This window comes from Stegodyphus dumicola, chromosome 3 (assembly GCF_044657685.1).
Source record: "Stegodyphus dumicola isolate Sdum_Otavi_A_Nest chromosome 3, ASM4465768v1".
Classification (NCBI taxonomy): Eukaryota; Metazoa; Arthropoda; class Arachnida; order Araneae; family Eresidae; genus Stegodyphus; species Stegodyphus dumicola.
This window is the reverse complement of record NC_140770.1, coordinates 237,655,826-237,669,939: the sequence shown is the minus strand read 5'-3', so window position 1 is coordinate 237,669,939 and position 14,114 is coordinate 237,655,826. Positions and strand designations below refer to the sequence as shown.

General features: G+C 32.3%; 1 protein-coding gene across 5 annotated transcripts in view; it reads left to right on the top strand.

The window, feature by feature from the left end:
- The window catches only part of LOC118197554 (VPS35 endosomal protein-sorting factor-like), a 103,438-nt gene that overhangs the window by 2,049 nt on the left and 87,275 nt on the right, over positions 1 to 14,114 (top strand). For all 5 annotated transcript variants that reach the window (XM_085813948.1, XM_035369081.2, XM_035369080.2 and 2 more), the window contains exon 2: positions 522 to 618. In XM_085813948.1, coding sequence (XP_085670074.1) covers positions 522 to 618 — 97 coding nt within the window. The remainder of the gene's footprint in view (positions 1 to 521; positions 619 to 14,114) is intronic.

Sequence of the window (14,114 nt, the reverse complement as noted above, 5' to 3'; positions counted from 1 at the left end):
AGTTGAAAAATTAATTATTTGTCAGATGAAATATATAAAATGACAGTGACAATGTTAGTAAAGAAAATTTTTTCTTACATTTATAGTGTAAAGATTTGGGATGCATGGAGTAAAATTTTATAAATTGAAAGAATAATGCAGAATCATATTTTTCTCATTTGAAAGAGTACATGCTGTACATCAAGGAAATGAAGAATGATGGCAGTTGTATGTGCCCATTGTTCAAAAGGCAGATTTTGCTCAAACTGTGATAATATAACATAGAATGAAAATAACTGTATGATCCAAAAATCCTTGTATGATAAAGAACAATATTTTTTATAATAAAAAAATCAAACATGCAATTTGTTTTATACTTATTTATGTACACTGCATCATGATATTTATGAAGATTTAGCGATGCTTTACCCTGGCATTTAGTTTTCTAGGCTAGTAAACAAGAGTTCTTTATGTGCATTAAGAAAGTGTGTAATTTTAAATAATTTCTTTTGTGTAAAAATACTTTTATTTAAATTTTTCAGGCAAGCAGCAGCTAAGAATTATGAAATTGAAAAGAATATTTGGTTATGTAAAAGGGAGGAGGTGTTTGATCATCCTCTCAAGCCATCAACTATTACAGTGAGTATAATTTTTTAAATCTGAAATTAAGATATGATTTGCTTTGTCATCTGCATTTTTTAAAAGATTATATTACATATAAACATAAATAAAGACTAATGCTAAAGTGTATAGTGTTATTTTTTTTTATATTAATTCAGCAGTTACTACTGTCTGTTGCAGCACAGTTTGAATTTCCATTTGCATTATTGTATTTAATTTTTTGTCTTTTGATCAGCTGCTATTTTTGGTTGATCTTTACAATATGGTAACTGGTAGTTTGGCGACATTTTGGAGGCGATAAAGGTTACTACCTGGGACTTTGGTAATAATGTGAGCAGTACTCAGTTCCGATTACGCATTATTTTGCGTGAGGGAAATGAGACATAATGGGAGATGTCATGTGATATTAATGGACGAATTACGGTTCTTTAATCGGAAAAAGGGGGAAATCGGGAAAAAATATGGAAATTTTGTATTTAGCTTTATTCTGTGTTGTGTGAAACCGTGTTTGTTAATTTTTGGATCCCATGGCCGTAACTAAAGTGAATTCGAAATGGGTATTTAGGCATTGTGATAAAGAGAAGTTTGCTTTTTATTTAGCGGAGGAAGTATGGAGGAAAAATTCGCAGAAAAAATCTTTCAATAATTTTATTGAATGAATTAGAAAAGTGTATCCGCCACGTAATCAAGATTCTGAAGAAGATTAGGTAAGTTAGTATTTTTATTATTTGAGGATATTATTTTTATGCATTGTTCTAAATGTAAGGTGGAAAGGAATTTGGTATTATTGAGAAAATTGTTATTAGCAATTATTTAGTTTAAAGTAATTAGGATTGTAAGGTAATTTTTATTAATTTAATGTATGTGCTCATTTATATTTTAAGTAGTGTTTTTGAATTTAATTATATTTTAATGAAATGATAGTTATTTTGTGAATTTTATGTTTGTCGGAATTTGGTATACGTTTAAGTTGAAGTAAACGTGCATGGAAATAATTTAAATATTTGATACTAAGTATTTGTAATGCTTGCGGTATGAATTCGTTGGTGACGTGTATAATGTAATAGAAAATTTAGAGGTAAAAGTTTTTGGATATTTTATTTATTTTATACGTGGAAATGTTCATATTTGGAAAGGGTAAATACTTTTTCGCGATCAGGTAATTTCATATATGTTCTTTTTACCGGGTTTAAAGGTTGAGAAAATTGTCATGTATTTTCGTGAAATTTTTCTAATTTATGAGAAAAAAGCAGTGTACATTGATATAGTGAAGAGTGTGCGCAATGCCATTTTTGTGCAATTCTGGTATGTTTTTTTAAGTAAAAATAAGTCGGCGTGTACATGGTTTATGTGTATGTGTTATTTTGAAAAACGCGTAAGGAGTATGGTATTGTGCACTTTTTCCCAATTTTGCAGTGAATATTTGTCATGATTAAGCAGTTTTGTTTGATAAAATTTCTAGCATAAGTGTAATTCAGCTAGTAGATTGTTGGAAGAAGTAAATAATCAAACATGCAATTTGTTTTATACTTATTTATGTATAAAACAAATTGTAAATCAGTAGATAAAAAGAAAAGAAACATGTCTTTACTTCGTGAAGACAAAATGGCGGTGGGGAAAAAAAAATAGAGGGTTGCTGTAGGAGAGTTGGTTGCCAAATTTTCGCCAAAAAATCGCCAAGTTACCATAATGTAAAGATCAATCCTATTTTTATTTAATAATCTTAAATGTGAAAGTGAGGATTTTTATTAAAAAAATATGAATGCTAAAGTTTCTAATGTTTTCCCCCTAATTAACTGTTTATTGTTATCTGTATTGCACATTTATATATTCATTATTTTCTTTACTACATCAGAAAGTTAATGCAAGTGATGTTCTTGTTATTTAAATATTGCACTTATTCAGACAGTGCATGTTAAACAATACATCCATTGGTACCTACATACTTTCCTATCAACAGTTTTTGACAAGAAATCTCATCAAAAACTTTGGTTTAATTTGAGTAATGAATAAACAGTATTCCAATAATGGACAGCTTCATAACACACTCATAAGTCTTGGTTTTAGGTTATCCTGATTAAAAATTGAATAAGTTGGTGTAGTTTGCACAAAGCAGGATACAAGTTAACTGTAATTTCTTTATTTTTATCTTGCAATTTGGAAAAGTTGAACAAAATTTGGGACCTTATTTCTATTAAACAGCATCGAATAGAGTATTTTTAAAGTTACTCGACCTTGTCATAAAAAAAGTGGGTATTAGTGAGCATGATATGTGTCTATTTGAAAATGAATATTCAGTGGTGATGCATTGTGAAAAACTGTGCCAAGCAAATGTGCATTTCCTAGAATAATTTATGCAGTACAACTTATATTTGTTGATTACCTAACTAAATAAAGCAGTTTTTTTCTTCAAACTTCTGCTGGAAAGATAAGTACAAGTTTAGCAAGATCTGTTCCAACTGTCATGGTTGAGAGGGAAGTAAGCATCCATTCATTATATAAAAAGTATTGGTATTGATATTGCAGTGTCAAACCTGAAAAAATTAGATCAATCACTACTTTGACATATTACAGTTAACTAACCCATGTAGAATATTTTCAGTTGTATGATTTGGTGCAGATTCATTGGAAGTTGGATTTTAACCTGTGGATGTTTTCACATGTCATGTTTTATGTCCATGTACAAACCTTATAAATAGCTCTACAATATACCAAGAAGCATTCACATTGGAACATACATCTAGAGGCTCTAAAGCATGAGTGGTTTGTTCACATTATGTGACTGGTGTGCATTACAGCATTAATACAAAGATGTCTGATATGTACTTTGAGGTTGATCTTTACAATATGGTAACTGGTAGTTTGGCGACATTTTGGAGGCGATAAAGGTTACTACCTGGGACTTTGGTAATAGAAATAAGTACTAAAAATTAATCTCCTTTGTCTGGCATATAATGTCTCCTTTATCTTTAGCAGTATATGTTAGAAATAATCTTTATTTTATTTTTATGATGTATCTGCCAAAGCAATGCTGTAAATATACACTCTATGTTCCTTAATATTGACGTGTAGCTCTTTTTGTTTTTTGCTGAATGGCAACAGTTAGTTAGTCAAGTAAATAAACATGTAACGTACATTTGTGGTTTGCTTATTTCTTTCTACTATATTTCAAAATATATCTGCCATTTAAGTAATTTCTATCACGTTATCTGCATGATATGCTCTAAAGAAGTTTGACAGAAATTAAGAAGAAATTTTGATTTTTCCGAAAGAAAAAGAAGTAACATCTACAGCGCCGGCGAAGCCTAACACGTTGAAAGCAATTCGATGGAAGAAATTAAGATTCAGAAACTCTATGGAGATAATTACAATGCTTGGAAAATCCGAGCACAAGCTGTTTTAGTTCAAAGAAAAAAAAAAAAAAATGTTGGGAAGCGATTGATACAGGTTATGGTGCTGAATTAAAGAATGACGAAAAGAATATTAATGAGAAAGCCTTAACCTTTCTATTTTTAGTGGTTGAAGACCAGTTCTTAGATGACATCGCTGACTGTGAAAGAGCGAAAGAAACATGGGATACTTTAAAAGACATCCATACAAAATTCTCGCTCTTGCATTCTCTAAGACCTTTAAAGGAATTTTTTAATGTAACTTTAAAACCTGGAGAAAGCGTCAGTTCTTATTTGAGTCAATTGGTGGACCTTCACCGAAAGGCATCGTCTTGCGGACAAAGAAGTTGCCCTCGCTATGTTAATGGGTTTGCCCAAGGAATAGGAAGGCCTTATCTTCAATTTAGAACGTGAAGAAGATACGTTGTTGACCCTAATCGTAAAATCGCGTCTCATCGTTGAAGAGAAAAAATTACTGTGCTACACAGAAGTGAAAACAGAAGTTGCTACAAGTGAGGTCATATTAGAGAAAGCTCTCAAAACTCGAGATAAGTACAGAACTAAAACTATGCAGCCATTACAGAAACAGTATAAAAATACTGACAGAAAAACCCATTGCTTTTTTTGTGAGGAGTAGGGTCATATTGCCAAAAATTGCTCTGCTGCTAAAACCCCACATGCAAAAATTGTTTCTAATGAAGTATATCAAGCACTGTTTGCTGATTCTTGCGGTGGGAAACTTGTCTGGGATTGGTACTTCGATAGTGGGGCCACTGAACATATGTGTTCTCAAGAGTAGAAATTTATGAATTTAGCTTCAGTGAAATCACAAGCTTAAATAGCCAATTCTGAAAAAATTGAAGTTTCTGCCATGGGATACATTGTTTTGAATCCTGTCAGAGAATGTGGGAAAGATGCTATTCATCTAGCAAAGGTTCTGTATGTCTCTAAGCTTGATGGTAACCTTCTTTCAGTGGGAAGAATAGAAGAAAGGGGAATGACTCTTTACTTTAAGAGGGGCAAAGCAATCATAAAAGATCCAAGACAAGAGAAGGTCATTCTCACTGCACATAGGCATGGAAAATTATACAGAATTGAAGAGAAGCAAATGCACAAAATATACTTTTCTAGACACGAAGAAATTATACATCGAAGATTAGGACATTTCCACCATGATGCAGTTAAGAAACTTATGAAAAGGGATGATTCGAATATGACTCATGAAGGAATCCAAGAAAAGGGGACTGTTTGTTCAATATGTGTTTTGAGAAAAATGAAGAAGACTCCATTTCCCAAGGAAAAAGCCAAATGTTCAACTAGATTACTTCAGTTGATACATGCTGATGTAATTGGACCTATCACACCTACATCAAAAGGTGGTTCAAAGTATGTCGTTACCTTTGTTGATGACTACTCAAGGTATGCTGTGGTTAAAACTCTGAAATCTGAAAATCAAGTCGTTGAAAAATTCATGGAATATAAAACAAATGTTGAAAATTTCTATGGACTCAAAATCACTACTCTACGAAGCGGCAATGAAGGAGAATATGTCAACAATGAATTTGATGATTTCCTAACTAAAAGTGGAATAACAAGACAACTCACAGTGCCCCGGACACCACAACAAAATGGAGTTGCATAAAAAAATGAACCATACTCTATTTGATATGACTAGATTCCAACATCCCACAAGAATTGTGGGCAGATGTTGTGACTACTGCCTGTTATTTGTGAGTCCATCAAAAGCTACTGAAGGAAACATACCTGAAGAACTCTGGATCAAGAAGCCTGTGCAAATCAGTCACCTGAGAATATCTGGCTGTCGAGCTATAACTTAAATTGATAAAATGCTACAGAACAGAAAGCTAGGGAAGCATGCTCAAGAATGTGTCTTTATAGGATATCCCGAAGGCATGAAAGGATACAAACTATGGAATACAGAGGAAAATAAGTTTTTAGTGAGCAGGAATGTTAAATTTGATGAGACTGTTTTTCAATTGAGGAGGAGCCAGACAGCTACTCAAGCAAAGAAGGAAAATGAAGTGACCTTTAACTTAAATCATGAGTACAATTCTGACTGTGTAGTAAATGTTGTTCCATTAGAAGTACCTATCAATTGCACCCCCCCAGGAGTTGAAAATGTTGAAACCCTATTAAATGACGCAGCAAATAAAATTGAAGACAAAGAATCAGCATTCCTGAAAAATTCTGATAGTAGTAAGGAAGACCCTATTGGAATTAAAAAAAGCAGTAGAGAAAGGAGACCTAAGACTTTCTATGGGGATCCAGTGTTATATAAAGCTGTTTGTGAAGAACAACCTGCCATCAAAATGTGTAAGAACCCAACAAGTGTAAAAGAAGCAGTGAATTCACCAAATGTAGAGATGTGGAAAGAAACCATGAAGGAAGAATTGTCTAATTTGTATGAAAACCAGACGTGGGAAATGGTTCCAAAGCCCGCTGGCATCAAACCCTTAGGAGGCTAGTGGGTATTCAAAGAAAAACAAAATGCAGAAGGAGAAATAATCAAATTTAAAGCTCGATTAGTAGCTAAAGGCTACCCACAAGTCCCTGGTAGAGATTTTTCAGAGACTTTCTTCCCGGTTGTAAAGATAAAATCTGTAAGAATCCTTCTAGCCCTTGTTGTCGAGTTACAAATGGAAATCCATCAAATGGGCATCACTGCTGCTTATCTAAATGGCTTACTCAATGAAGACATATATATGGTACAACCTGAAGGATCCCAAAAAGCAAGGTAAAGAGCATCTAGTGTGTCATTTAAAGAAAAGCTTGTATGGCTTAAAGCAATCAGGAAGGCAATGGAAAGAATGCTTTGATACTTTCTTGAAGGATTGTGGACTGTCACACTCAAAATGTGATCTATGCATTTATTACCATCCAAACAAAGCATTATATCTTGGTATCTATGTAGATGACAGGTTAATTGTTGGAATGCTAGAGGAAATAACCACATTTAAGCATAAAGTTGTGCAAAGATTCAAAGCAAGAGACTTTGGTGAAGCAAATGAAATACTATCTATGAGGATCCAGAAGCATACTGATAGCACCTTAACATTAGATCAAACAGCTTACATAGAAGAAATTCTGGAAGAGTTTCAATTAGAATCAGTCAGAAGCATCAACACCCATGAACCCACTGTAAAACACCAAAAGCTAGATGATGAAGAGTGGAGATATATAAAAGCAGAAAGTGACCAAATTCCATACAGGCAAGCCATAGGTAGCCTATTATACCTTGCTTGCAGAACACGTCCTGATATTGCATTTAGTGCAACCTATATGAGCCAGTTTAATGAGAGGCCATCTGAATTTCACTGGAGAAGCGTTAAACATCTTTTCTGCTATCTTAAAGAGACCAAACATCTATCCCTTGCATTCAGAGAGACAGGAAGAGCCCTTGAAACATTCTCTGATGCTGACAAGGTTGACAAAAAGTCCTTCAGTGGATATGTTCTGATCTTAGGTGGTGCTGCAATATCTTGACACAGTAAGAAGCAGTCTACTGTTGCCCTATCGTCGGCTGAAGCCGAATATATAGCTGTTCGCCTTGCTACAAAGGAAGTTTTATGGATAAGGGGACTGTTGAAGGAACTGAGGATGTTGAAGTTTATGCCATTGCCCTCAGTTATAAAAGTAGACAACCAATCGCCTATGTTCATCGCACAAATCAAACTATATCTGAATGCAGTAAGCACATGGACATCGAGCATCACTTCATCCATGACTATACTGAACAAGGTGTGGTTAAATTGGAATATGTAAATTCTAAGGAAAACCTAGCTGATCTTCTGACTAAAAACATTTCAAAGGCAGTGTTAACCAACTTGAGGAAATATTTAGGTTTTTCACAAATAGCCCTCTGATGTGGGATATAAAAAGTGCCTCTGTATGCTCATAACACTTGTAAATTTTTTTTACCATTTTTTTATTTTATTTTTTTTTTTTTATTGTTCAGTTATGAAGAGTTACTGTAAGTTCTTTTTTTTTTTTTTTAATTCCTCATTTTTTTTTTAAGGTTGTATTTAATCAATGTAAGTGAAAGTTTTTTTTAGGCATGCTTTGGCAAGGAGGAGTGTTAGAAATAATCTTTATTTTAATCTTTATTTTTATGATGTTGTATCTGCCAAAGCAATGCTATAAATATACACTCTATGTTCCTTAATATTCATGTGTAGCTCTTTTTGTTGAATGGCAACAGTTATTTTGTCAAGTAAATAAACATGTAACGTACATTTGTGATTTGCTTATTTCTTTCTATTATATTTCAAAATATATCTGCCATTTAAGTGATTTCTATCAATATATATATACACACATATTGTCTTTTGTCTGGTGTATATATACATATATATATGTATGTTTGAAAAAGACGTAGCAATGTTGATATAACCTATAATATAGAATGTTGAATCCACAATGAACAGCAAATTTAGCAGCCAAGGGAGATTAAATTTAATTTTTATTTCAATTTACATTTGTGACCACAATTCACTTGGCACTCTAATCATGCCATTTTCCAGAGTATTTCTATTTTTGATAATATTGTTATAGGAAAGGAGCAGAGAAGCAGCATCAGAGGTAGGAGCAAAAGTGTGCAATTAAATCCAGTATGGAGATTCATCAAGAGAAGGTTTTGATGTAGACTGCTTATTAAAAGTTTCAGTTTTCAAAATTTTGACTTCAGTTTGTGAATTACAGTTAAAAGTCGTTAATTAGGACACCCATAATCCGGACCTCAAACCTACAAACTTTCTGCGCATGCGTCGCACGTAAGACTTTTACTGCTGCGAATATGCATGTGTGCATGCGCGTAATACGTTCACGCTTGCACGTTTAATGTATAACGGACGGTATAAGCTAAGCTAAAATTATCTAATTCAGTTAATGTTGCAGATTGCGTTGTTCCTTAATCTTCTAAATGGATCCGGCTTGTTATTTTTTGCAGACTGTTAGAGCAATTTTATAAAAGTAAGCTTGAACTTTTCGATTATGTCAAATAGAATTTCCGATATATATTTACTAATATGTAAAGGATCTACAAACGAAAGTATGTTTCAAAGTCCATTAAACAGAAAGTGAAATTGCTGCAAAAAATGGATAAAGGCATATCCTTTGATTATCTAATCATTCCGGAATATGGTTATCAATTTCACGCTTCTCCGCGTCGGGGGGGGGACGACGCGGCGCACAATGAATTGGAAGTTGATCTGTCAGCACTATCCTTATCTTCAGGGCAGATTTTTTATTTTATTCGGCTTATAATTCCTTACTAAATGTAGTATTTCATCTCGATGTAGTCCGTCTTTGATATGATTTAAATACCCAAATTAAAAATGAGGAATTGAGAGACTATTACTGAATTAAATTATAAAACTGATTTATGCAAGTCATATGTTACAGACTAATGTAGAAATGACTCTGTGCATGTTTTATTATGAGGAGGGGAAAAAATCAAATCCTTATGCGTAAAACATACCCCCCCAAAAAAGTCCTAAAAAAATTGGTTGGTGGTTGCTTTGAGGTCTGGATTTTAGATCATTCCTGATATTGGACATCCGGATCTTGTACTTTGTACTGTATAAAGCTGATTTACACATCTTTCTCTTGCACATATATATGTGTCTATATATATATATATAAATGTGTATATGTCTAAATCCAAAATTCTATTTGACATGTTTATACATACATATATAATGTATATGAATTCAAATGGCCAATTGTGTGTATATGTATGTGATGAAAAAAGACATAGCAATGTTGATGGCATAGCACATAGATAGCATCAAATGTCGATCCATACTGAAGAGGAAGTATTCTGATTGCATAAAATGTTAAGCTGTTGAATCCGTAATGACTAAAAAACATGTCAGATGAATAAAATTAAATATTCATTTTTATTTCAATGAACATTTGTAACAACAATTCACTTACCACTCTAATCAGGCCTATTTCCACAATATTTACATTTTTTATAATGAAAAGAGCCGAATGAAATAGTGTCTTAATAGGAAGAGAGGCAGAATCCAAAGTGCACAATTATCTAGTATAAAAAGCTCACGAAAAGAAGTTTCTGGTTTAGGCTAGAAAGTTTTCAATTTTCAAAATCTTGAGTTCAAGATTCGAATTAGCTACATCATTAGCGTTACGTGAGCCATGTGACATATATTAAATGAGAAAATGTGCAGTCCAGAAATGTTATTACTATTTTCAGAATACAGAGAGTAGATATCCAAATTAAAAATGAGGAATTAAAAGGCTATTGCTAAATTAAATTATAAAGCTGATTTACATATTTTTTGTCTTGCCTATTTGCCCCCTTCAAAATAAAAAAGGTTTGGTGACAGAAAAGCCTTTTTAGAGGAAAGCGTTTTTGAAACAAAGTAAATACAATTGTAAAAAAAAAAAAAAATAACTATAAAATTTTGATTTAATTTTTTTTAAAAATAACACAATCGTGTATATATCAATTTTAGCAATAAGTGCAAATTGAAATGTCTACTGAAATTTGGAAGGTTGCAAGTTCGTTTTACTGTGAAAATACTGTAAAGAGTGTCCTAATTTTTTTCAAGAAACAGCTAGGAAAGTTCACAGTTCTGGAAGATCTTTGTTTAAATACCATATCATAATAGTTTACAGTTTTAGTGATTAAAGTATTTTGTAAAAATAGTTGTGAATATAAAACCAAAATTTTCTTTTACATATTTATGAAATGTTTGTTAGAATTTTTTTTAACACTTATAAAATAATCTGCATTTTCTTAAAAAGCTTCTAAATTCTAATTCCATTTTACGTAAAGCAACGTAAAATGGAATTTAGAATTTAATAAACATAGGAAAGTAACAAAATAAACTTTGATAAAATTAGGCAGGTCCTCTGTAATGCAAATCACTGTAACAAACTGCTGATAGCTTTGGGATGCTCAAATATAGCTACACATAAAAGCCTTCATTGCCTATGGAAAGTAACTGGTTTCTAGTATTGTATAATTATCAAAGATTTCATTTCTAACTCATGGCCATAAAAATCTTCAAATTAGTTAACTGAAATTAAAAAAAATGTACAAAAATTAAAATTTAAGACAAATAACTTGTACATTCAAATTAGGTCTTTTAAATTTTGTAAATAAAATTCTACATTGCCTTATAATATGAATGATATAATTTTGTGAATATAAAATAATAAACTTCATAATTATATCCGTCTAGGGAAGGCTTTTGAAACTTCTCAAATAAAAAAATGTTAAACGTTTGACTGCCGCGCGGCGCAAAAGCGCTGCGTTCATTTGTCTCAAAAACCACGACGCAGTTAGTTATTTTAGAATGCACTCATATTACAAAGTACGCGTGAGGTCAGACCACGTTCACACCCATGAGGAGCAACAAAGACACACTGAAACTCGCACCGCAAAAGTGCTGCGTCGCGGTTTTCGAGACAAATGAACGCAGCGCTTTTGTGCTGCATAGCAGTCAAACGGTTAAATACATTTATTAAGTACATTACAAAATCGCAAGAAATTTGAAAGCATCATAATGTAATTAATTTCTTATTCAAAACACCGTCTGAAATAATATTACTAAAATTATGCTTTATATTGTTATTGACATTTCTAATATACTTATTCTGTACAAACTGAAAGCTTCCACAGATTTCTCTTAATACAAACATTTTCATCTATTAGGCAAATCCACGTTAATGAATTAGTGTATACTCACTGATGGTTAAGGGATGCTCAGGCAGGTACTTAGGCCTCTGTTCCTTGTTTAAAGGCAACTGGCCTTTTTGAAATGCACTGTAATATTCCATTGTATTGTCGTGTAGATGAAGGGCTTCTACAAATGAACAAGCAAGTACTCAAGTCTAAACTCAAGGCTTTTTATTAACTCGAACTGAATGAAGAGCTACTTATATACAGCTGGGTGAACATGCTGGAACATTCCAGACTCGAAATGTTCTGGAAGAATAAAAAGGAAATTTACATAAATAAGATAACATTAACAAGAAGGAAATTTACATAAAAACCAATTATCAGGCATCTCGCCGTTGATCGGTTTCAAACCCGGGACTTTCGGGTTTCGAGTCCTGCGTTTTCTCTACTAAGCTATGAGGAGCTTGGTCGAAAAGAGCAATTTTCGCTACAATATATAAAAAGTTATCTATATACCATTATATTAAAAAAATAAAAACAATATACATGACAAATTTAAAGTGGGAGCCTTCAGAGTTTGTCTGAATATATAATCATGGATAAATTTCAAAATTAGTTAACATAATTCCATACTAATGATAATTATTTAGTTTCTTGAATTACTTGTATTTTTATGCATTTTTATACTCTATCTATAACAAAACATTTAATATTTCCTATAGTAATACTCAAAAACACTTTGTTTATTGTATTCTGATCTAGATAATTATATATACTTACCAAGTTGTCAAAGCATGTTCTGTGATCTGTAATTTAAATTTGATAATTATAAATTATAATAAATTGGATAATTACTTGAAAGATAAAAATGTATTGAAGAATTTGTTATAATTTAAATATTGCTTTTCTACTGAAAATGAATGCCATGCATTTTTCTTCGATTTTTCTCGTAACTTCAATGGGGCCGATCTTTATGGATAGAGCAGATTTAGTCTGCGTAGCGATTCTAGGCACATACACATAAAAAATTATGCAGAAATACTGAATCACTGTGATGCTGATCTCTTAAGCCTTAAATCACTGATTATTTAAAGTGCACTTTTTGCCCTTCTAAATATTGAAGTAGTTGTGGCACGTTTCATTTGATTGGACATTAGAACTTTTAGAGCTTGCAAATGAACAAACACACTTTTTTGAATTTTGTAGATATTTTATCGAAATCTAATTGGGGAATAAATGCTTTGAGGTTAATAGTACATGATCTAATCTGATAACTCATTGGGATGAAAACCGACATAGTAATGTTTGATGACATAGCATATAGATATCATCGAACATAGATCCGTATTGAAGAGGAAGAAATCTGATTGCATTGAATGCTAAGATGTTAAATCCATAATGACTAAGGAATATAGGAACATGGCAGCTGAGTAAAATTAAATATTCATAAATTAAATTAATATTTTTATTTCAATTGACATTTGTGGCCACAATTCACTTGGCACTCTAATCATGCCTATTTCCAGATTATTTACATTTTTGATACTGTTGTGATAGGAAGAGAGCAGAATGAAATAGTGTCTTAATAGCAAGAGAGGCAGAAGCTAAAGTGCACAATTATCCAGTATGGAAGTTCACCAAGAGAAGGTTTTGGCTTAGGTTGGAAAGGTGTCAGTTCTGAACATTTTGAGTTCAAGTTCCGAATTAGCTGTATCATCAACTTTATGCAAGACATGTGTCATCGATTAATCTAGAAATTGTGCAGTCCAGAAAAGTTATTACTATTTTCAGAATATAGAAAAGAAATATCCAAACTAAAAATGAGGAATTAAGAGACTATTACTAAATTAAATTATAAAGCTGGTTTACATATTTTTCATCATACACACACACATGCACTAATAAACACACGCATATAATGCATTACACTGATGTAAGATGCATATGTAAATTATGTGAATCCCAAAATTATAATTTAAAACGGCAATAGCCTCTTAATCCCTCCCTCTGTATTTTAAAAAGGGTAGTGCCTGTTTATGGACTGCATCATTTCTAGATCAATCCATCTTGCATTACTTCCAAAACACTGGTACGTAGCTAATTCAGAACTTGAACTCAAAAGTTTGAGAACTGAAACCGTTTTCTTATTTTGCAATCTAAACCAAAATCTTCTCTTGGTTAGCTTTCATAATTGAATAGCTGCACATTTAAGCTTCTGCCTCTCTTACTGTTAAGACACTATTTCGCTTTGTTCTTTTCCTATCGAAGCAGTATCAAAAATATAAATGTTCTTAAACAGGCATTATTAGAGTGCCAAGAAAATTTAGCTGCAAATGTCAATTCATATAAAATTGAATATTTAATCCTACTCTGCTGCCAAGTTTCCTCTATTATTGATCTGGTTGTACGCCATCAATGTTACGTCTTTTACATTGCAATAATAGACAGGATGTCGG